The 24,987-nt window shown below is 41.4% G+C and overlaps 1 protein-coding gene across 2 annotated transcripts in view; it reads left to right on the top strand.

Moving 5' to 3' along the window:
* Positions 1-24,987, top strand: part of FGD5 (FYVE, RhoGEF and PH domain containing 5) — a 109,995-nt gene that overhangs the window by 49,709 nt on the left and 35,299 nt on the right. The window contains exons 4-9 of one of the 2 annotated variants that reach the window (XM_037383214.1): positions 3,366-3,424; positions 3,535-3,565; positions 17,123-17,274; positions 19,179-19,335; positions 21,537-21,621; positions 24,619-24,669. In XM_037383214.1, the coding sequence (XP_037239111.1) occupies positions 3,366-3,424; positions 3,535-3,565; positions 17,123-17,274; positions 19,179-19,335; positions 21,537-21,621; positions 24,619-24,669 (535 nt within the window). Of the gene's footprint in view, positions 1-3,365; positions 3,425-3,534; positions 3,566-17,122; positions 17,275-19,178; positions 19,336-21,533; positions 21,622-24,618; positions 24,670-24,987 lie in introns of both variants that reach the window. The other variant, XM_037383213.1, reaches the window with a different exon arrangement.

Genomic DNA, 24,987 nt, shown 5'->3' with positions numbered 1-24,987 from the left:
AACAAAAGCTTTCTGGTGGTGGTGTGCTTCATTATATATTGGGAAACATCAGCTGTTGGAGAAGGAGAAACTGTGCAAGTCACAAGTCATCTCTAGGTCTTAGTTTTCAATTTGGAGGTATGCATTTGGAGGAGGGCTGTAGGGCTTAATTTGTTAGTCAATGGAGAGATGATTGCACAGTATCATCTTTGCTTCACAAATTACGCTAATCAGCTGAGCTGCAGCAACTGTACAAGCTTCTAACCTGGTTGAAGTGCTTTTGTGTTTGTGACCTTCCTGACACCAGCATGTTCTTCAGAATGGAGAGAATGGGGAGATACTTCAGTTACATATTGCAATTTTACATTGTATATTGCAAGCATTTTATTAAGCATTTGGGTTTGGGGAGGATGGGGTGATGAGGCTATAAGACAAGAAGACTAAGTGAAGCAGAAAGCCATGGGTCATCACATGGCTCCATGGCCTCCATCTGCTAAGCAGAGGCATGCAGTAAGGCCTGGAAACTGGAAAGGAACCATACTGCGAGGCTGGACACAAGACCGGGTGTGCAGGGAATAAAGATTACTGAAACGGTTGCAGCTTGGCAGTGTTATAATAATCACTTGGACTTAAGTTTCAGAAACTTGGTGCTTGAGGGACCTGCACCCTCTCTATCCCCAATTCCCAGAAGTCTGTCTCCAGACACTGTCGTCAATCTCAGAGTTCATTTCCTGGTTAAACAAACAGCAATTAAATAACACAAGACAGGCAACGCCTAGAGACACTGTCTCAAACTTGCCCTAGACAGGCCATGTGACACTGGGGTCCCTGTGTTTTCTCTCTTGGCCAAGATGTATTAATCATAAGAGGAATTACAGAGTGTGACAATGTGTATATGCAAAGGGAAAGTGGGCCTGGCCTGCTGGGGAAATGCACTCTGCTTCTTGGCACTCCAAAGCCAGGCTTGTCTACAGAAGATGTGTTGAGCAGCAAGCATTGGGCCACGTGACCCGGAAGGAAACACACCCCTTTCAGCTGTTCTGCTATGCCTATGTAGAGAAAATAAGAGAGAACAGAAAACTCAGTGCCTCTAGTGTGTTCCTACAGCAGTTGGGACAACCAGGAGAGGCACACCATTCTCTTCAAGAGGTGTTCACAAAGTCGAACCGGGGGAAAAGGGGCAATCAAATATTTCCTCCCAGCAGGAAAGTGAAACTAGGGAAAAAATGTAAGATCTTTCTAGTGCATGCTACTAAACTGTAGTGTAGTTCTCCAGAAGTAAGTGATTCAAAGCATGCTCCTTGGCACCCATCAGCCAGAAGGAACAAAGTACCAGGGGACATACCCTCAGACTCCTGGTGCTAAAGGGTTAGACATCTAAGACTGATGAATAGTTCACTCTGTATCTCATTTGGCTTTTGCAATTTTCAGTTGCCTCCCAGCAAAAGTACACAGAAATAAAGATGAAAAAGAGGTCACTGTGACCCTTCATTTTCTATACATAAACGTCATTCATTTAACCCATCATCATCAGGATTCAAGAACTTTTTCACTCATACTGACTATTGACTAGATCATAATCCTCCTTGGGGTCCATCACTCCCAGGGTGAAAACTCACAGAGCAGCAAGGGATCTTGCTTGTGTGCAGTCAGTACTGGCATCTATTTGCAACATGCTTTTACTGGCCCCTGGTTCCTCTGAAATAGACAGTGGTGATTTCATTTGCTGGTGCTTGAATTCCTTGCTTTTGTAATGAATGCCTGAAGTTATTAAAACTGGAAGAATCTTAAAAATGTAACTTCTGTTCCATCACATATTCCTCTTCTAATTTACAGATGTTGGGCAGTGAAATAGCTTCAATTATGTTTCAGTTGACCTTGCTACTGGGTTTTTTACACTCCAGGTATCCACATGACTGAATTCAGCTTCCAGCGCTTCAGGGAATGTTTCGTTCTTTCCTACACTATTTGCAGCTTACTGCAGGCAGAATGAACCAGAAGCTTAGAGAGGGGAAGAAAATCCTGAAATCCAGAAACTGATCCCTCTGTAGAGACAAATGGTGCAGATGGTTCACTGTGATGATGAAATGGGACTTCGAGCAACTCAGATACTTCTATCATGTTCCAGAACACCTGCATCCCAAGGGGATGCTAATGATGAGGAAGGACAGAGAGTAAAACGCCTATAGTACATTTACTTGAAAGCACTTAGGCATTTTTTACTGCTCAGTCTCTGCTATGAAAATCCCAATCATGTATCTGATCTATCAGGTGTGATTTGGGAAGTCAGCATTTGTGGGAAGTCAAATTTGGGTTTAGGGTCCCATCAATACTTTTTATGAGAGGTCCCAATTAAGCTTTGCGCTCCCTGACCCCTAGCAGCCCTCTCATGCAGAATTTATGGAGGAAATAACAGCCACAAACTTCCCACCTGACTCATATCATTGTACCTCAGCAAGTCCCAGTATCTCCTAAGTAGGCTTTCAGAAACAGATTGGTAAGCAATGAGTTTCCAGCATACCTGGTCTGGCAAACAACGTCGCAAAGTCTTGCTGCTGAACCCATCTACCCAGAGTCCACTTTAGGTCACTGAGGGCTGCTTTTCTTTACTACTACTAGACTATTGTTTTAGTTCCCTACTTCACCATTGCTAAATATGTCAAACACTTCCCAGTTGATTTCTTTCAGTGAATATTGCCATGCTTTGGTTCTTTCTTACTTAAGGACAAGTCATGAATAGGAGCAAAGTATCTGGATTAGCCATTTGCACCTCAAAGCCATACGCTTTGCTTCTTTCCTACCAGTTAAGTAGATACCACTGAGATTTCAGACAATGTTGTCTGCTGGAGTACTGAACTGTTTGCTTTCTGGAGATATTTATGGCCATTTAGCTTAGATATTTTGTTTAGCATGCAATAAAGCCCTTCGCCCCATTTGCATCCACAGGTCTCCCAGCAGTCAGAACAGTTTGGAATATGACCATGATAAAGTACTCCATTTTTCATGTTATTAAGAGTACTAAATACATGGTATGAGCCTCAACAGCCAAGAGGCTATTCAAAGCTAAGCACTTTCTGCTTCTCTGATAAATTTTGGACCTGTGAAAAATCAACAGAAAATTCCTCTCCTTCTTCAATAAGAACACATTTTTCAAACTTGACATCTGCCTTAGCAGCTACTATATTGTACTATATTACTGGTATTTGAATAGCGGAAACACCCTGTCATGGAAAGGACTCCAGGATGCCAGAAACTGAACAGCAAAGAATAAAAGCCTGGTCACTGTTTTTACTGAAGGAATATGTCAGTTTAAAGTGTTCTCTAACTCTGCTTTACTTCTTGGAATGAGACATCCCTTAACTGTCTCTGGTTTTTGCTGTTGACAGAAAGAAGGCCAGTCCAGAGCTTACCTCATTGCCCAGGAGCTGATGTCTTCAGAAAAAGTGTGAGTTCATTGTTATGACCTATCTGTTGCTCTCCTAAAAGTGAAGCTATGCAGTCCACCCTTCAACAATGATTTGATGGCAATTAATAAAAGTTTGTCTCTTTCCTCAGATACGTGGAGATGCTCCAACTGTTACATACAGTAAGTAAATAATTTTAATCACTGAAATCTAATTGCCCTTTCACTTAGCTGCAATTTAGAAGACATAAAAGCACTGAAGGGATTGACATGAATTTGAGGAGGAATGGCTTACTGTGAACCATTGCAAAGGAATACGACTGCCACTAATCTGCTCTTGCTACAGATCCTCAAATCTAGCATTTGTCATCCACAGGGAAGAGTGTCGGCCAACAGTGTTGCTGAGGCTCTGAGACTGGTGTAAGATGCAGAATAAGCCTAGCACAAAGAAGGAGATGGTGATAAAGAGGGGTGAACCCTGTCTCTTCAGAGAGAGAGAGACAGGAGAAGAGCTATGAAGAATGGGGATTTGGTTTGAATGGATTCACTCTGCTTCCTTTTAATCTTCTTTTTTCTGATACTACAATATCAGTAATATCTAGCATGGCCTGAATATCCACAGGTAGTCACCATGGACAAAATACAGACTCAGTGTCAGAAACTCATGAGGGAACACACGAAGAATCACTGGAAGTGCCTGTTAGAGAGCTCTTGCATGGTATAAACCCACCGGTGGCTTTGTCTCAGAAGACTTTGTGCCCCTTTAACAGAGCTGCCACTGCTTTCCTGGAGACTGGTAAACAGCTTAGGTAGCCTTGCTCCCAACATCTTTCTTGGCTATTAGTTGCAAGGCAGTAGGGAATATAGCCGCCACACAAAGCATGCCCCTTACTGCTTGGGAAGAAATTACCTGAGAAGGCAAAAAGTAGCCTCAGGTTGTCCTTGGAGTACACCCCAAACCCTAGCAGCAAACAGGAACTCTGATGGAGAGAAAAGTAACGAGGTCAGCACTGTATGGCTGCCTGCTCATTGTGCCTCTCAAGCAGCCTGCTAAAGCTTAAGAGCCTTCTCAAGCTTGGGCAGAAGAAGCAGGAGAGAAGCCTTAAATGTGACAATCACCTTGCAGTCAGTTGCATTTCAACGAATCAGAAAGTGCCAAGCTGGTCAGCTCGGAACCAAACACTTTAAGGGGCGTAGCTGGAGTCTGCCAAGATTTTGATAAATTGATGATAACCTGCCCAGCCATTTGCCTCATCTGTCCTGGCTTTCCTCTGGTTTTTGCACAGCTAAACACATTATTTGACACAAGTGAGACATAGTTGTAGTTATATTGACATCTGGGGAAGCCAGAGTGGTTTCTTCACCTGCGGACTACAGGGCTTCTGGTTATTAAGAATACCCACAAACCTTACTGAAATCAAGATTTCCAAAGGTATCCTCAAGAAAAAAAAAGAGGAAAGGCTCTGTCAGCTTCTAAATCAAAATAGAAGAGAAATATACACACAGGAAATCACCATGCACAGAGAGTATTAGCCACTCTGCATCTTTGTTAGATGCATCTAATTAAAACATACTTAATGTATTTAATTTTCCATTTCCAAGTACATTTGTATTTTGGTACATTATGGACAGCATGTAAAGGCAGGGTTGAACTGGAATGCATGTACAGTGCACTGTATTTAGTGGAGGTGTCTAGGAGAGGCCTTTCCTTTGCATTGTATCCTAGCATTTTCCATATACCTCTAGGACATAAAAGTGTCTCACTAACATAGCCTGAAAAATCTTCAAAATATAGACCCAGATCTTGCAATGCACTTCAGCAGCTTTAGCCACAGAATGAATGGCTGCGCAGCCTCATGGCTGCTATAGCATCATGTTACTGTCAGGCTGCCTTACCTATGCTGTTGCTGGGCCAGAAAAGGGATGCTTCAGAACTTTCCCAGTCCTTTCAGGACTTACTTTGCCCTTTTCTCCCTCCTCTGTTAAATCCCTGTGTAGTGAATTTGGCTCTGAAGCTATATGTGTAAATGAGAAATTTTCACAATAATCCTATTTTCTGCCTGTAGAAATCATGTGGAAGGAACAGGAAATGTCATTGTTTGCTCTCTTTTCCAAGCTGACAACTTGGGAATGGGACAGGGATTCTGGTTTATATCTTTGCTAATTTTTTTTTTAGTTTAGAAACACTTGTGCATGCAAGTGCGTGCTGCTCCCCTCCAGCTGGATGGACTCCAAACTGTTGGTAATCCCTTATGAAAAGAACCTTCACAAAAATTACAGCTCATAGGTTAGTTAGGGAAAAACTCTGCTCAACTGCTAATTTTATCTAACGCAGTGCTCCAGAGCCGGCTCAAAGATATGAGGGAATGAAAACAGAGTTTTCCTGGCTTGACTCAAAAATGTAACTACTCCCTGCTCTCCTGTTGGGGAACTCAAGACACTTTCTAAGCAGAAATGTTTATTACAGAAAATAAGAAACATTACCTGGAGCTTCACCTGACAATTCTGGAATTAAGGTTTCAAGGCATGAGGGAAATTGGCTCTGTTTTAATCATACTTAATCATTAGGTTTGGATCAGCTGATTAATATATCAGGGCAAAGATACCAGTAATAGCATTTCTATGACTAGGTAAGTTCTTCTGTTTCTGTCAGTCAATTGTAATTGAAAGCACTTGTTTGTTTTTTACATATGTTTCAGTCCTGTAACGGAATATTCCACTGAATCCTGTTTTGCTGGGATTTTGTTTCCCTGACTGTGCATCCCACTAAAGTGATAGGATTTTATGAGTGGTTTGCATATGCTTATTATTTCCTTAATTATGAAAGTTAGTGCACCAAAAGAGGAGTTAAAATTTCAAATTAAAAAAAGAGATGGGCCCAAATTAAACCCTTGAATGAATGCATTGGTTTGCAAAGTTAAGCCAGTTGTAGGTCATGTAATGTCAGAATTACTGTAACCATGCACTCTTCACTTTCCTTTTCCTAGTTCCCACTGTCTCAAGTCAGAAAGTTCAGAAAGATCTGCATCAATTTTAGGATGAGATTTTGGGTGCAAAATTTTGATTAATGATTTTCTTCTGCAGAGGAAAAATACCCTTCTTGCCCCATCACCAAATGCATACACTCCTTTAGAGCCTACTGAAGGTTTTTTTCAGCAGTCAACAAGCAAGCTTCTCAAGTAAGATTTAATCGTTCTATGAATTGGCTTTTTAAGTAGTGAGGATGTATGAATGCACCTGGGTTAGAGACTGAGGGAGAAGAGAGGAACAGCTGGTCTGTTTTCACACTTGACTGCTAGTTCAGGTACTTCTTAGTTTAGCCAAGATCAAAAATCTTTACAGGAACACGATCAGAGGGTTCATTTCTGTGTTTTGTCAGGTGCCTATAGCCCTAGCATATCCCATCTCCAGTGCTACAGACTGATGTTGGCATGATAGCTACCTACTGCAGTGGCATTCAGAAACACTCTGCAGGTTTCTCTGTTGTAATCATGTTCGATCTAGAAAGCCACAGTCCCAGCACTGTTATGTTTCCCACCCCAACTACTGTTGGATCTTTATATTCACCTGTTGCCCAGTGTACTACTGTGGAAATCTAGAGAAACCATTACCAATTTCACAACTTAGAAGTCCCTCAGACTATGGGGGTATTTTCTTTTCAATACTGTGATAGTGCAAAAAGTTACAATGAACTAATTACTCCTATTTGCATATTTGAATAGTGTTAGGAATAGCCATATCAGTAAAAAATTGTGCTTCACTGTCCACTCACTGTTGACACCAGTCCCACTGGCAGATGTCACAAGCAACCACCAGCGATGACAGTCGCCAAACTGTCCTCAAAGTACAACACCCCATTCATGGCCAGTTAGAACCAAAGGCTTCCTCGACAGCATACCTCACCTCAGGCAAACATTCCTCTCTGTTTTCCATCACCAGCTTTCTCAAGAAAGCAGTTTCTAAATGCTCATCTTTAGGTCTCAAGCCCCATCTTCTTATATAAATCCAAATGTAGTAAGAAAGGCAAGGAACTAAGCCACACCCTATCTGGTTTCAGAAAGAAAAAAAAAGGTTTTTCTTAAGTCTGCAGCAGGAGCAGTTTCCCATCTCATTTCCAGGCTTGGCTGGAGCTGCTATTCATTCAGCATAACAGAATCTGTTTGGCCTTTCAGCAGAGACTTTAATAAATTGATTGATTGCCAAAACGATGACATTTCCATACACCCACTCTGCTATTGAACTGAAAGAGTGGAAACATTGTGTTAGCTCGCAAATTCGGTATCAGTTGGTGTGGTAGTAGTGATAATAATCTAAAGGGTTAGCTGTTATTTGCCCTACTCAAAGGTAATGCAATTCTCTGGAGCAGGGAGTTCAGAACTCATTCTGGACTGAGCAGATGGGACTGGCAGGGCCTTGCAGTCCAAGTCCCTGATCTCTTGGTACTCACAATTTAGTTTTCCACAGTTGATTAGTCTCTGTGTTGCCTTCAGGATCACTTAATCCTCAAACTTTGTCATTCTTTTCTCCTATTTTAATTCCCCAGTAATGCAGTCTGCACTTGTCATCTTTTTCTTAGTGCTTGCTCCTGAACTAAAATGCTGCAGGTTGCTTTCTCAGCCTAATGTTTCACATATCACCTTTGAGGACCAAGAATCCAGTTTATTCCCTTCCCTTCAGCCAGTCTGTTTCAAATTACTTTACTAGATGCACACAAATCAAACTCAGTGTGGCTCTGCCTCATGATCCCAGCCAGTATGGGATCAAGCATTTGCTTAATAGCGTACTATGTTCACATTTATTTTGTCTTTGGCTTTTGTACATAAAATAACCTTTTTCTCTGCATAAACCTCTTTGAAGTCATTATTAGTTCCCTCTGAGGCATTTACTGAATTAAGGTACCTAAAAGGACAGCTGTGCACTGAAAAAACACCAGCCCCAACACAACCCTGTTCAAAGAAAGCTGATCCTGGTTCCTGTTTTCTATTTCTTCATAACAATGGGCCACAATTCTTAGAAGCACCAAGACTCAGATTTATGGTTCCTCAGCATTTGAAAATATGGGTATGGATACGACATGAACAGATATAACATCTGCCAGTTCTCCAGCCTTTGGAGCAGTTTGGGTTCCAACACTGCACTTGGCATCCCAAGGCTTCTGATGGTAAAGTGTATCTTCAGAAATAAAAAAGAACAGAATCATCTCAGTGCTTAAGTCACTAACTCAAAGGTACCTAAATGCGTATTATCATGAAGTCAGGCTCACTGGTTAAACTCTACTTTCAGAAGTCTTGTGGGCAGCAAGTTCTCAAGAAGAAAAAATAAACATCTAATTTAGGAGCCAGTATTACATGTTAGACAAAACAGAACTCCATCTTTCTAATTATTTACACTTCCAGTGAATGATTGGCTGAGACTTTTTTACTACTGTGAATTTCTTGGATGATATTCAAAGTTCTGCTGGACAAACCAAGTCATTACTTCCCTAATTAAATGCTTTAGTGAATGGAACATGCTGGCTAAATGAAGAGCAAGCTCACTGTCAGACCCTCTGAAGCTTTTATAAAAGGCTGAAGATGCACTGTTACAAAAGAATAGTCTGCCCTCACAGTAGGCTGGGGGTTTTTCTCATTTATTTATTCATTGTCATCTTCATCGGCAGTGGGAAAATAGCTATGTATTGGACAGGGAGCTTCTGCAGTGGGAATGTTGAGCCAAAGTAGCTTTCAGATAATCTGTATATCTCTTAAAAAGAGAGGGAAGTCACACTAGCACATTTGGCATCAAGACAATTCCCTGGTAACAAGCCCCACAGATACAGTATTTGCAATGCATACTCTACAGCTTGCCAGTTCTGAATGATCATTATTTTCTGCTGTTCATCTGGTGTTGTTTCTGCTGACCTCAGTAATGAGAAATTTGGGAAGATCACTGTTCAGTGCAGATCAAGGGTCGCTCACTCCACTGCAGGAGATGTGCCACTTTTTAATTCAGGGGTGCCACTTTCATCATTAGGCTCTCCTAATCATTAGGAACTCCTAATCATTAGGCTGCTGGCCGTAATGAAGTTACCTCCAAGAACCACCCGTGAGTCACATGTACATACTGTATAGCATCTCCTGCCTTCATTCAGCTTTAATATAGACTTTCTTCTCCTCCTTTGAACTCTTCAGCCTCCCCTCAGGTGTAATGCCTAGATGTCCAAAAGAGCCTAGAATCCTGCAATCTTCAGTATCTGTTGAATCCACCTTCATTTTAGAAGTGAAAGTGGTTGTAATAGGCTGCACCATTTTACACAATCCATGTAGACTTCAGTGGTCTTAAGTTTGGGCTTGCAGTAAGACTTCCTGTTGTCCTCCCTGGCCCACTCACTGAGGGGTCAAATGCTTACTTCCCAATATTACTAGTTCATTAAAATACCAGCTTGACTCAGGAAGCAATTACAATTCTAATACACAGGCAAAATGATTTTTGGATGCATGTGTGTTTCATTATTTATTGAAAACTATAGAAGTCTAGATGCTAGGTGGGAGTTATGGCATGAGCAAGGTGAATATGCTCTGTGCAGGCATAATTTCTGCAGCTGAAGTGCCAGTATCCCCACCTGGGGACTGAGACAGAAAAATGGCCGTGGTTTTCCACCAAGGCATCTGCTCTGTACACTCCCTTTTTAGTTTTTTCCCTCAGCTCCATTCCATAATGGAAATTCACACATTTCCCCAGCCAGAATTCTCCTTGAAAACTGTAGAAATACCCTAGGTGAATTTACTCACCTTCAGTCCTTTCCTGTTCTTAACACAGGGTAGAGGTATAAGCAGGGAAGGTGATTCAGCCACAAAAGCATTAGAGGTCAGACCTTTGGTTGGTATAAATTTACATAGTTTTTCTCTGGCAGGTGACTGAAAGAACAGCAGGTGATTAGCTTCTTTAAAGCACTGCATTAGACTCATTTTCAGTTAAGATTTCTTTCCCTCATTGTCAACATCATTAAGATACTTCAGAATCTAGGAAGCAGTTGAACTTTAGTCTGCTATGTACATAATTGCAGGCAATTCCTGCAATTCCTGTGAAACAATGCAACAACACAGAGCGGGCAGAGACTTTGCTTCAACACCCAACATTTGAACATACTACTTAGAATGCAAGGCATTCAGAGTTCTTCTAATCCAGCCTGAGAGTCTAGCAATCTGGTCCTTCTAGTATAAAGCGCACTTTTTGGTCACAGAAATACTTTTCCTTTCAGATATTTCTCTTGAACTGTTGAAGTGTGGCTTTGCTCTACAATCACCATCTGCTACTAGAAATTCACAATTTCTGGCTCAAGTGCAGGCCTAATGCTGGGAACAGAGTGCTGAGAGCCACTGAGAAGGAACCTTCCATTCCCATCTACAGAACAACTGCTAGTCAAACTGTAGGACTATAAATTACTATTGGCAAAGCAAATATAATGGTGTACTCCTGTCTCCTTCTGTTCTCCTGCCATTGTAGTCAATACACAAGAACTAGGATTTCCATTATGAATGGATCAGTATCTTATACATTGCTGCTTTAGAAGAGGAAGAAATAACAACAGAAAACTAAGAAATAAATCTAACAACTGATCAGCATTTCTTGTCCAATTTTAGAAGGTTTTCTTTCAAATAGAGCTATCTGTTTTGCTAAACCTTTGAGTCAAAATCTTGACATTCTCTCCTACAGTCTACTCACCTTTCTACATAGCTGCTTTCAGCCTGTTGCAGGTGGCAGAACCATCAGCTTTTTACAGTGAAGGTAGAAACTGATTTCAGTCCTGTATTTCCTAACTGCCCTTACTAGACTGGTTGCAGTAGCCCCTGGTTCCCCAGGGATCCACATGCCATTGGATGAACCGATCTAACTTAGCCTATTCTGTTATACACAGAAAAAGCAAACAGATATTCTAGATCCAGACTGAATTACTGCGCTCTGGATTATTTTCAAGTAGAAGTTAAAGAAGAGAAATCACCCAACATAACAAATATATATATACACACATCAAGGTTTTTCTCCTGGGTAAACTAGTGGCCTGAAGCAGTAGTTTAGCTGACAAAAGATTAGTTTTCCATCCTTGCAATAGTGTCCTTCAAGGTTAAATGTTCTCAGGCTAATAAAGGCTAAAGGACCACAGTATGTATGGGATGTATCCCATCTTGCAAAATGGTTGTTGATATGCATACAGGATTGCTACAATTGATTTTTGCAGCTGGACTCCAAAGCATATTCAGCCCAATTGTTGGAGAGATTTAATACACAATCTCACTGTTTCTGCATCTGCTTACAAAATCCTGGAAGTAAAATCCAGAACTAACTCTTGTCCCATTAACTGCCCCTTTTGCCTTTGTATTAGAATATCACATTTCACATAGATGTTGACTCCTGCAGCGAACTTCCTTGCTTAGTGTTCTACCAAAAACCTCTGGCTGCTGGCATTGTTGACTCCTTTGAAAGAGTCCCTGTAGACAATTACCTGCTACAAAGGTTTCCACGTTGCTGATCCCAGGTAAATTGGGCTGTCTTTCTGTAGCCCTGAGTCAGGTAACCAAGTATTTTTTTTTCCAGCACTTTCCTGTAATCACTGTTTCCTCTCAGCGCTGGCAGGCACTGCCAGCCTCTCTAAAGCATCTCATAGCCCAGCACCCTACAGTAAGCCTCATCACCTCACAGAGGGTATCAGATTCCAGGAGCCAAGCATGTGACAGTTAGGCAGTGCTCCACATAAACTGTAAGATCTTGTTGAAGCTAACCCTGCATTCCTTCTTGTCTCATGCCCTATAACAAGCTCCAGGTTACAGTCCCCATTTCTAGCAGAGAGCAGAAGTTCTTCAGAGGCCTTTTTGGGTAAAAAAATATGAAGTGTGTGTGTTAGTGATGGGCACAAACAAAAGAAAGGAAAAAAAAACCAACCAGCTTTTGTGGCTGTGGGTTTTGATCCTATTTGTTTCACTTAATTATTTGTAGGGCTTATTTCAGGGACGTTAGGGATTTGGCCGTTGCATGGCTATAAAAGGCTTATTTATGGGTGCCCAAAATGTAATGAGAAGTTTTATGTTTCAAAAATGTATTTTTATGTCACAGTTCCTAATCTTCTGTGCCACCTAGCCAGCTTGGGTTATGCTTTTACATGCGCACACAAACACTGCTGCAGGTATAGGCATAAGACAGGAGTGAGATCAGTAGGCTTATATGCCCCTGGATGAGACTGAACTCTGTGGCCATCAGAGCCTTGAACTTGAATGACTTCAGTTCATGCTGCTCTTTTCAGAAAGTTTTAACCCAGCAGGGAATTATATGAACTCAGCATTTGGTACCCTCTGTTTTTAGACATGGGGACTGGGGGACAGACTTGCAGACCTTCAGGTGCCATGATTGATTAGAGTTAGGGAGACTGCAAAAGCACTTTGCATTTGATTAATGGCTTCCCAAGCACTCAGCATTTTCAAGTGACTTTTTTTTTAATGGATGTTTATAGTGATTACTGTTATGCTGCAAGTTTTTTATTAATCATTAGGAAGCTGGCTATCCACGCAACTGGAATGAAATAATTTGTCTGAGAATTCATTATAATCAAAGGGGCAGGCAATTAATGACTGATTAAATCCACTGAGATCCTGTGGGAAAGGGGTGTTAATCTTGTTGCTCAGCTATGGTGGAAAGTGGGCAGATAAAGAACTGTTTGATGTTAACTTGGAAAAGATGACATTTCTGTAACATAGTAGGTTACTTCAGTAGTGAACTAGTAGTGAACTAGTAGGCACATCAGTAGTGAACTTACTACAGCTATTCACTTCCCCAGACACAATAAGCTGAAAGAACCCTTTGGATTCTTTCCCTTTCCCCAATCTGGATTAATTACGATGGCTGAGGACTTCGAAAAGTTGCAGATTCCTTTAAGTTAGAAAAAGCATTGTGAGGATGGATTGACTGTTTTAGTTGGATGGAAAGCATCTGGAGCACACACTGGCTGAAATATGTAGTTACAAAGGCTTACTCACACACCAGAAAAAATAGGAGCTGCAGTAGCATAACATGGACATTATTTGTGGTACCAGGGCAGACACATTGTGGAAACCAGACCCAGGTAATTAGGAAACACAATAATACTCCTTAAAAAAAAAAATTATGATCTTGTTTTATCCATTATATACTTAGTCAAAAGGAAAATTGTCATCATGATCTTTTTTTTACCTAATTACAGTGGCTTTTCAGAAAACAAATGCTTCATCTGACACAATTGCTAAAAAAACATAGTGTATGTGTGACTTTCCTTTCAGCTAGTATCTATTAGATTTTCCAGTCATTCCAGTTCATAGTGAGAGCCAGTGTGTACATTGCAGTTACACAGTGTTACAACAGAAAAAAACAGGAATTAATCTGAGGAGAATAAAATCTGCTCTTGCCTGGAGTCAGTTCCTACTGGTGTAGAGAGAGGAATTTTGAAGTTCTTTGCCCAGAGGCTCTCCTGCTCCTTATAGAACCTTTCAGCAGGACCACAGTCATACCAACTAGATCTCCAGCATGCTGGAATCATGACAGCTACTTTGATTTAACCAAACTGAAGTGGACTATCTAATGTAAAATATGGATCCCCAGTGAAACGTACTCTATTGAGTTGCTCATACCTGGACATGAGCAAGTTTCATGGAAATCAGTTCTCTCAGACTCCTTAATTACTCCATGTACTTATAAAACTTCACTAGATAGAAGGTAGAGTCATGAGAAATGCCATGGTAAATCCCAGTGCAGCCCAGGAAAGTTCATAAGATTCTCCCTAAAAGTTCAGGGAACAGAACTTGACTTTTTGGCAATAGGTTTCATGATCACTAGATCCTGACAGAGGAAGATACTCAACCTATCCCATCCTGGTTCAGGGCCAGATAGAAACAGTTTGGTATCTTTCAATGAGCTGTGCAACCTTAGCGATTTCTTTTTATCAAGCCCCTGCTTCCTTTCACAGCGTATTTGGCTACATCACATACAGTGGAGTAGGAGGCCAGGAAATGGTCTCTGAGTGGAAAATCTAACTGCCATTTCTATTAACTCATCCAGCAGAATCACCTTCTCAGTGATTGTTAAAGCAGCTGCATTTTTTTTCTGATGAATTGGCTTCTATGGGTAGACAGAGAATGTTTTTAATATATCTTTGAAAAAACCACCGTGTTAATAATAGCTCACTGCTTGCAGAGTAGCATGTGAAAAAATACATTGATAGCATGGATCTGGCCAAACTGGTCAGACACTAAAGCTTTTTGTCACACTAGATCTTGGGCTGAAGCAGAGCTCAGTGTGAACCTGCTGGAAGAACAACTCCTGGTGTGATGGTCTTAGTCTGACAGGATGCAACCAGGGCTTTACTACCAGCTCTGCTTTGACTAGATGCTTGGGCTTTCTATGTCATTATGAGCTACCTGATCCTTCATGAGAACACCAAAAGCCCCTTTTGGCACTTTTTTTTTTTTCCTCAGGATGCAGTGTTAGCATATCCATAATGTGGTAAATTCTGTCCTAAATCAAAGTTGGTTGTTTTCCTAGTAATGCTATATTCTAGTAAGTCTTGCAGTCTGTACTACTGACCAGACCACACTTGATCATATCATATCAATATGGTCCCTCTTGGCTTCAAAGTCAATGAATCTAAGTATATTCAACTACAAAGCCTCCATTCAAATATTTTTATTGCTGAATTGAAAAACAATACCTGATTTGAGGTACTTACTGGAAAAAAACAGTGTGTGTAGGCTGACTAGAAATCAGAGAGGATGCTGTACCCCCCTAGTGTTACCCTCACACACACACCCCCCCAAAAAAAAAAAAAAAAAAAGGTCAGGTAAGGACAAATGGGGTTTTTATAAGGAAGGGAGCTCTGCAATCTCCTAGTCTGCAGCTGCTGTACCAAAATGAGTTTCAGGAGCTTTCAAACCTCACAGTTAATGTGGCCTCTTTACTGAGCTGTTTTGATTATTTACTCTAGTTTTCACTCTTACCCCTTTTTTCCTCATCTTGTGCAATAAAAAACTCCATGCACTTCATGGCTTACTGGGACGCAGAAAAAGATTGGAAAAGGCACTCACAGAACTAGTTCATAATAATTGTATATGAATGCCCAGTTTCTGCTCTCATCACAAACTGGGATGCACTTAGGTTTCTAATTGTTCACTTATTTTCATAGAAAAACTGAGATTCAGACACTTTGCCCATGAAAGCCTGACTAACGGAAATGAAAAATGTAACAGTAAGGAGCCCAAGCTGACCCTGATGGAGGAACAGATCTCCTTACAAGGAATACAGAGCAGAATTAAACTTGTAACAGTGCAGCAGGACCATGCCCAGGCAATCACTGAATACTATACTAACACTTTTCAATTACTTGTACTTTGTAGCAATACTGATGAAGCAGATGCTGAAATCACATCCTTTCCATTTCATTGAATGAAGGCTCCTGCTTTTGAACACCAGATACGCTATGAAGACAATCACTAGTTACAGTGCCCCAGCTCCTGGCAAAGGCAGCCAGAACCCCTGGGTTTGGGTTCTCATGCCACTGAGCAGCAAAGCCTTAGTTATAAGCTTTCCTGCATTGCGTTGTGCATTGCCTTGCACCCCATTGCCACAGTTTGCATTCAGACCTCCACAAAGCCCAGGCAGCTTTAAATGCCTGAGCTTCTCTAGCCACTGCCTGTGAAGAGGGGCTGTGTCTGGCAGCAGCAGGCAGGGGAAACAGCAATGGCTGGTAAAAGCCTGAAAGGGGCCATGGCACCACAGGGGCCGAAGTTTCTTGAGCATACTCAGGTGCCAGCAAAGGCTCCTTTACAAGTCTGAAGCAGAGAAGATGGAGCCTGTAGGAATAAGGCTTCGACCTGAAAACATTTCAGCATCCAGAGCTCTGGATGAAGGAGACTTCAAATAATGTTTTACACATAAAATATTTGTGGCTGCTGTTGGGATGGTTTTCTAATGCCTGGGAATCTTAACACAAATTATTACTGCTGTTTCAGATGGAGGCCTTATTCCTCACTTCCAAGTCAAAGCTGGGGAAACATTTTGCTACACAGTCTTAAACAGGTGCTCTATTATGTACCAGAGCTGGCCACATTTTAATATAGAGGAAATTACTTGTGTGCCCACCACTTCAGGATCAAAACCATTTCTAAGATGAGGAAAAAATGTCTCAGTTAGGTTTCATAGGGAAAATGATTTGTTGCATAGCTTACATTTATAGCTTCTTCCTTTCTTTAAGTTCAGATTTGGAGACAAGTGTTGCAAAGTTTAGCACAAGACATGTAGGCACTGATGTTTTTCATGTCAAGCTGTTGGACTCAATGAAGTAACTAAAAAATCTCATCTTTCATTTTTTAAAATTATGTTTATGGTTAAGAAACACTATAAAAATGAGACCAACTACACCCAGAAAAGCAGGAAAAAAAGGCAAGGTAAATAAAGATTTCAAACTCATTTTATGCATAAGGGTCTGATGGCTTGGTCAGGTGAAATGTTCAATTTTGGGTTGACAGGATGGTGGAATTCAGCTGAAAACGTGTATGCACTAATGGATGGAAGAACACATATGCTATGATTGCCTTGCTATGCTGAGCACACTCTATGACTATTGATGGCATATATTACAATTCCAAGAAAGTATCATTTAGGAGTCAAGAAATTGTAATGATAATTTCAGAAAACAGTTGTCTTTTAAGTCTGTTTGCCTTATTTCTGTATTGTTGTTCACAGGATTTCTATGAAGGTATCTTGAAAGTGCTTGGAGAAGAAGATGAAAATGAACAGGAAGAAGTTAAACTCAAGCAGGGCTTACGTGAACTCCCTGAAATTTATGAATTACACCAAGACATCCTGGGAGAACTGGAAGAAAGAGTCCTTAAATGGCAAGTATGGAATGGCATGGTTTGATGGCCTTAATGTACCCTGCACAGAAGGTGGGTGAACTTATCAGTGTCCCCTTGACCCCACTAGCAGGGAGGCTGGGATTCTAGCAGAGATGAAAGGAGTAAAACCTGAACTACTTCAGCTGATTTTGCATACAGGCGGGCAGGAAGTAAATGTAGAGGCTATCAGGCTAAGAAACCAAATACTGAAACATTTGTGCATGACTCCAAAATGGCCCTGTCAGTCAAGTGTGAGGACAGCCTGCTTAATATGCATTATCCTGATGCTAGTTCATAGTCATCACCAAGCAGCTTCACACTCATGGCCTGAAGGTCACAGGCTGATGCCACGAGAGGCAGGAACAGCAGACATCAAAATCGATCCTAAGGATCATCTGCTTACAGAAATCTACGTAGCAACTGCATAGCTCTCAGATAAGGGACACCCCTCACTTCCAGCACCAAGGCGGCTCTGCACAGGCTAGGCTTCCAAGCCAAACAGACACCGTCAGTCTGCTGAGGGACTCCACCTAAGCCAAACATCCTTACAGGGCAAAGTCTTTCCATGAGAAAATAAGACCATGCCTAGGTCAGACAAAGCTCAAAAATTCATTCAGTTAAGACCTCTGAGTTAAGCCAGGCTGCCAGGCCCTAGACTATAAAACTGCCAGAACAAGAATGTCTAAGAGAAATTACCACTGCAGTCCCAACCGACTAAACCTACCACAACCAGTGCAGCCCCTGACCTAGATGGAGCTACTCTGTCCCTGACAGCTGATGATGGATGATGCAGCCTCACACCTCCACCCTGTGGGACTCCAGGAGACAGTGGTTTCTGACAGTGGCTGATCCTATCCCAGCCCTGCCACTGCACAGTTAAGGAAGTCAATTAGAACAGGAGAACTTTTCAGTAACAACCCTAAATGCAGGGCACAGCTCTCCTTGTCAGCTCTGCACTTTCAAGTCAAAGCTCACAAGGAAAGAAAAGGCTAAAGGTAGCTGTAAATGGGTTTGTGTCCACCAAGGGACTGTCACAAACAACAGAAAGACTTTAAAAATGTCATCAATGAGTTATGATTCATGCACTCATAACACAAAGAGAAACGGTGTGACTTGTTTCTAAAGAATTCACAGCCCTACTCTAGCAGCATGCTGTATGTTCACAAAGACAAAAGGGACACAACTGAAAATGCCCTAAGGTTCTGTGAGAACAACTCTGTGGCACTGAGGAAAAAAGAGGGCCGTGTTGCAAATGCTGCCGACACAATAATGACATACGGCATAGGGCTGTGCTCATACAGGTTCCGAAGTCACCACCACCTCTGAATCTTCCAGTAAGTCCTTCCCTGTGCCTGCGCTCCCCCAGACAATCTGTTGCTCTGACATCCCCAGGAGCTCATGCTCCTCCCTAACTATGATTATTCATTTGCAATCTCAGATTTTGTCATGTTCTCGTACATGCTTCGTAAATATTTCAGTGCTGTGCAACTGGGTGCTGAGACAGATGATGGTGGGGCAGTGCTAAGAAGGGGGCAATGAAGGAAGAGCTGAAGATATGATATTACATCTGAAGACATTATACTGTCCCCCATAACCAGTGCTCAAAGCGCTGCAGCAACTAAAGTCTCCGTAAAGGAGACATCCTACCCGCTACAGACACACAGTGCTGCCATGGCAAAAGCACAGCCAAAGGATCAGCCTCTCGTGGTGCCCATTCTACAGCAGCCTGTTTTGTTGTCCAGTATGTCAGTGAAGCACTCCCTTCTTCCTGCCATTTAACTTATGTTTTAGGTGCACAATGTCCTTAGCCCCTGTGGGTCTAATACAATGAGAAACAAGAATAGCTTTTATTTAATTTTTATTTATTTATATATTTGCCTCTTCTTTTCTTTCTGTGGCCTTAGGAAGGAACAGCAGAAAGTTGCTGATGTTTTTGTCTCCAGAAAATCAAGGCTGAATCACCACACAGCATACATCATGCAGTTTGATAAGAATTTGGCTTTGCTGGATGAAACCTGCCTTAAATATTCCCAACTGGCTACCATAATTCAGGAGTTTGAGGTAACGCTCCCATGTTTTTTTACCTGCACTAATGCATAGCTGTGCCACAGGGCTTACTCACAGCATACTTTTTATGCAACTCCACCAGTATTCACAGGGTAGAATGGGAAAAAAGCTCTTTTCACACATCCTAGTGCTAAAACTGAAGTGAGATGTTCACATATGAATAATGTTTTTCTGTGTCTGTTTGATGCCCACACACCCCTGTGTATGCACATATAGAATGTTTGTGAATTTACAGATTTGTAAGTATATTTTGCTGAAATGTATGCACATAGTGGAGTAGTTTCTCAGTCACATATTAACTTATCAAGCTCTTTGAGGATGTGTTTGAGTTAATAACTATTATTATTACTATCTCTTCATATCTTCTCTTCTTTCACTGCATTTTCTATCCTTTCTTTTGTACTGGGTCTGGCCAGGATGAAATTATGTTTAGCCTCTATGTGTGCTTAGCTGCTGGCAGGGATCAACCCACAACATCTTTACAACTGGCATTTCTCTGCATTTTTAAATGCCTGTTAATTACTTCCTCTGTTTAGAGGATGTTGTGACAGGCAACACTGAACTGCACAGGAAAACACAAACTCCACTGGCCAGACACGTGCAGCGTTCTTTTCATCTAGACTCCCTGAATGCTCTGTAGCCTCTGGCCCTGTAGCAAGGAGCATGTATTTTCCAGTTGTGTTAACTCAGTCATCCATGCCGAATAACTGGAAAACACCATCAAGATACATGTGACAGAAATTCCATGATTCCCGCTTACATTTTAAAGCACTGGCAATGTGGCCACTTCACATAATTTCAAAAGCATAAACCCATATGTGGATGGGAAAGTTCAGTTGGGCCACACTGATTCCATTGAGCTAAAATGATTAAAAGCTATGCTGCTTTATTGTGGGTCTAGAAAATCTGTTTCTTATTATCCTTGTATGTTAAGAGAAATAACAATGTTTACTTGGGTGGCAGAGGGGCTGTAAGGATAAATTAGTGATCAGACCTTAATGGTTATTTAGAATGCCAGCTCTGTGGGGTATGGATTATATTTTTCTCTGCAGCACATGTGAAATATTAAGGATAGCCATTAATTTCAAAAGACATTTGGAAGTCAGCATTTACAAACAGATACCTTGCAGTCACCACAATTACTTCCTGTTAGCAGCTGAGGGGAGCTCTGATGTCTCACACTGCTCTGAACATAAACTTGGCAAATGCAGGCTTTCTACTGGCAGCCTGTATTCCCAGCATCCCTCCCAGCCACATGCCTATACACTTCTGTCTTAACTATCAATACTGAGAATTAGCATTTATTTCTAAGAAAGTAGATGAGGCTTTTCCTAGGATAAGTTCAGCAGGATTTTGCCCTAGAATCAGTGAGCTCTGTAACTTCTTGCCCTCTTGCAAGCATGCATACATGGACAAATGATGGGGAGGTGTCTCTCAGTCCTTTCCTATTTATTTATTTATTTATTTATTTAATGACCACTATTAGCTTTCCAGTCTAACACCACAGAATTTAGGGCCTCATCTTGTTTCTGGCACCTTTGACTTGAGTGTGGGGGACTGGGAATGCTAAGCACAATCTTGAATGTAAATTTGGTGAGAGCAGTCAGCCCCTCGAGTTTTACATTCCTTTCCAGTTCTCCTCCCCATCCCTCTGGGTGGTGAGGGAGTGAGCGAGCAGCTGCGTGGCACTTCATTGCTGGTCGGGGTAATGTCTCTGGACATTGAGTTCCAACTCAACCACAGGGAGATGCTTTGCTGTATTTTGCTCAGTTGCTGAAATAAGATACTAAAATGTTTCAGCCAGAAGACACTTTACTTTCAGTCCAAAAAAGGAACTTCAATGACAAACTTCATTGAGATCTCAATACCTGTCTTCAGATGCCACCCTAAAACCTTTATCCAACCTTTACCTTCTAAATGGTATTTGCTTTCCTCCTTTTCCTTCTGAGTCCAAACTATTTGTGAATGATGCCATAGGAAATAAATTGTTTACAGTACTTACTTACAGTCACAATATATACACACACAACGTATATCCTGAGCAAGCTGGGTAAATTGGGAATGGTTCAATGAAATTTATGCATGCAACTGGTAGCAAAATTCCATAGTATACATCAGGTGGAGACAACAGTTTGCTTCTGAGCTCACACATCCCTGATCTTTGTGTTTCCTTTCACTTCCATTGAGGACAGCAGAACTCTGATGGCAGCCCTCAGAGTGTGAAACACCAGCTTTTGAAAGTGGTGCAGCGTGTCTTCCAGTATCGTGTGCTGCTCACAGGTCAGTAAAATTACTCTCAAAGGTACTCAGTGGAAACCCTCCCATGATGTTCTGTGCTTCCACTGTGCCACACACTGATGCCAAGACAGCTAAAATAAGACTGAAGCAGTGTGGGATTTCCTGGGAACTCCAGTATGCTTAGTACAGGATTCAGGAAATGTCCTGGAGCCTGGAAAGGAGCAGGCACTTCTTCAGCACAACCAAGCTGAAAGGTCACAAAAAAAGTGTGAAGTCAGTGCTTTTAGCCATTCCTTCTTGGCTTTCTCCTTCTGTGAATTAGGAGAGGTGGAGTTCAGCCTCACTTCCAGCAAACAAATTTGATTTTATTTACATCAAGGGCAATTATCAGAGACAGTAGGAGACAGCAGTCCCCAGAAAGGGGGCTCTGCAGTGCATCCTGTGTGACAGTGGCAAGCATCATCTCCTTCTACTCCATCAACAAAGCAGCTATACTTAGTACTGCACCCTAAGCTCTATGAGCAGTACACCTAAGGCTACTGATAACTTTAAGTCAAAATCCCAGTCCAATTCCTCTGCATTGCAGGAGAGAGATATCCAAATTTACATTAACAGTACATTTACAGATGTAAATGTCATATACTGTACATTTACAGTAACAACTTCCCTTTACATTCAGGACCATATATATATCACTCCCACCTGGAGTTTCTCTGAGTGGAGTTGTGTTCCTGCTTGTGGGTCATTCTTTACAAGCCACAGCAAATCTAGCAAGTGTGAACCTGTGAGGGGAGCAAGCTTTCTGAAGCAGGATGTGGCCCCTGGAAAGAATTGTGAAGTTTAGGTTTGTAACTGATGAACTGGTTGGGGAAGGAAATGGTGAAATGTAACAATGAATCTCAGTGTTGTCAAGTAGTTTAGTCAGATCAGAACACAAAAGAGCAAGGATCTGTAGACATAAAGATGTAGAAATGCTTTGGGACTCTGTATATGTGTGGGTGGAGAGGGATGCAAGATGAGTTATGTGTGAGACAGTAAAAAGGAAGCTAAACACCCTGCCCGTGCTCGACAGTCAATGAAGGGCACGGCATATTTGAAGGGACTCCTATAAATGCAGAACAAAGTGACCATATTAAATTTTTATTCTCAGCACAGATTAGCAGCAGTTTCTTCTTGCTCTAGACACTTTGATCAAGGATGCAACTCATTATTCACAGCTGGTTTTGCTTTTTTAGTACGAGCAATACAAATGCCAATAGTAGGACATATTTTCTGTGTGACTTGCTTCCCTCTCTGGGTGTGTCTACATTAAGGGCAACTTTCCAGATTTGTGGGTTGCAGTACTTGGTAGTCTCACACGATCCTTACAGTGGTTTTAGTGCATGTGCACAAATATTGCATCTAAGAAAAAGGACTTGGCATGACCCTGCCAGCAATACCCGTACTGTGCTCCATTTACTCTGCCCATTTCTGTGGTCGACAAGGTAAATTGCAAACATGAAGTGTGGTATTTTGTGAGGAGAGCTGGAAGGGTTTCAGTGCAGCTCCAATGGTTGTATTCCATTTATGCTTGAAGCAGCTTGAGCTCCTCCTTGTCCCAGTTACAGGTACTAACGGGGAAAATGAAAGCTCTTGTGTGTAGTGAGATAAAGTCTGCTGGATTAAGATATTCCAGAAAATAGGTTTACTGCTTCAGCTCCTCACCTCAAGAAACCAAGCCACTCTTCGCCTGCTAGGATAGAGGTCTGGAACAGTGCAGTCCTTCAGATTCTCTAGATAGAGTAAAAAAAAATTAAAATATGTAGGTGTACTTGTGTGTCCATAACTGGCTGTTTCTACCACATAAGGAAGGGTATTTTATCAGGATATTGGTTGTACTACAGCCAAAAGGAGTTGCCCACTCAGTTGAATGTCCACAGCCAAGGACAGATCTTGCAGCTGTGAAAAGGAATGATAAATACTGCCTGATAACACCGCACAACCCCTTCCTGCCTGACTTGAGTACAGGCAGATGCTTTCCTGAATGCAGGTAAAAACCAGGAAGATTTCAGGATGCCAGGGAGGGCATAGCACTAGAAGGAGAAACATATATGGATAGAACGTTCAGTGGAACGCATATCCATGCACAGCACCATTCTCAGCATGGAGGCCTGATTCTTGGATGTAGAATTTAGTAGCCTGGATCTATCAGAAAGAAAAGAACAAAGTCTTTCAGGATTAGGCTTTTTAATGGTAGCACTCGTATACTGCAGTCATTAAAAGCATAAAGACTTAGACAAAGAACAGTCAGATGATCCAAGGCCAGTAGTCCAAGGAAAACTGACAGATTAAAGGTTTGTATATAATGCAAATAAAATTCCTGTAAGTGTAAGTCCTATTGTGTGCATGTTACAGAACCTATTTTCAGAATGTGATTGAGTTCAGTAGTAATCATTGAACTCTGCATGCACAGAACCATAGTCTTCCTTCCTGTGTCTATAAACCGCATATAATTAATCTGCTATAAATAGAGAAAATCAGTCGTTGCAGCCAACACTGTTCATTCAGATGGGAAAATAGAATTCATTAGAAAAACAATTATTTGTAAAATGGGGCTACTCAGCAGTTCTCTTGGCTGAGAAACAAAGCAATATTTTTGTCACTCTCCATTTATTCGTTTGTACCTGCCAAGTTATGTGATGAGTCCGAATCTGTATCAGTGCTTTTGCATTGATTCTGAAAGTAGAATGCAGTCAAAGATGAGTTTTGCTGTGGAAAGAGGCTATACACAATTATTTGGGAATAAAGTGATACGAGACATTACTGTGGGTGCCTGGAAGTGCTCAAGACCAGGTTGGATGAGGTTTTGAGCAACCTGATCTAGTGGAAGATGTCCCTGCTCATGGCAGGGGGGTTGAATTAGATGATCTTTAAGGTCCCTTCCAACCCAAACCATTCTGTGATTCCATGATTCCGTGATTTTATGTTTTAGCTAATATTACAAATTATGTGGGTCTGTATTCTGATTACTGGATGTCTCTGTTTGATTATTTTCTACAGATTACTTGAATAATCTTTGCCCTGATTCTACAGAGTATGAAGCCACACAAGGTAAAATGAAATGGGTAGCACAAAAGTTCTGCTTTGCTAACTCTGCTTCTAAAGAGGTACAGGATCTATACTGGTAGTATATGCAAGCGGATTATTTTCAACACTTTGTGTTAATAGATTAGCCATAACATCTATAGGAACTGATTACTAATTTAGACAAATTATTTAGGTCAATATTATTATTTAGGGCAATAATTACTTTTTTCACTGAAACATGTGGGCTTCCTATAATTTTGACACAATGAATTTACAGAAGAAGAAATTATCATCTATACAAGCATGGTGCAGATATTGTAGTTCTGCCCCAGTCATCAGGGA

This window comes from Falco rusticolus, chromosome 4 (assembly GCF_015220075.1).
Source record: "Falco rusticolus isolate bFalRus1 chromosome 4, bFalRus1.pri, whole genome shotgun sequence".
Lineage (NCBI taxonomy): Eukaryota > Metazoa > Chordata > Aves > Falconiformes > Falconidae > Falco > Falco rusticolus.
This window is presented reverse-complemented; position numbering and strand designations above follow the sequence as displayed.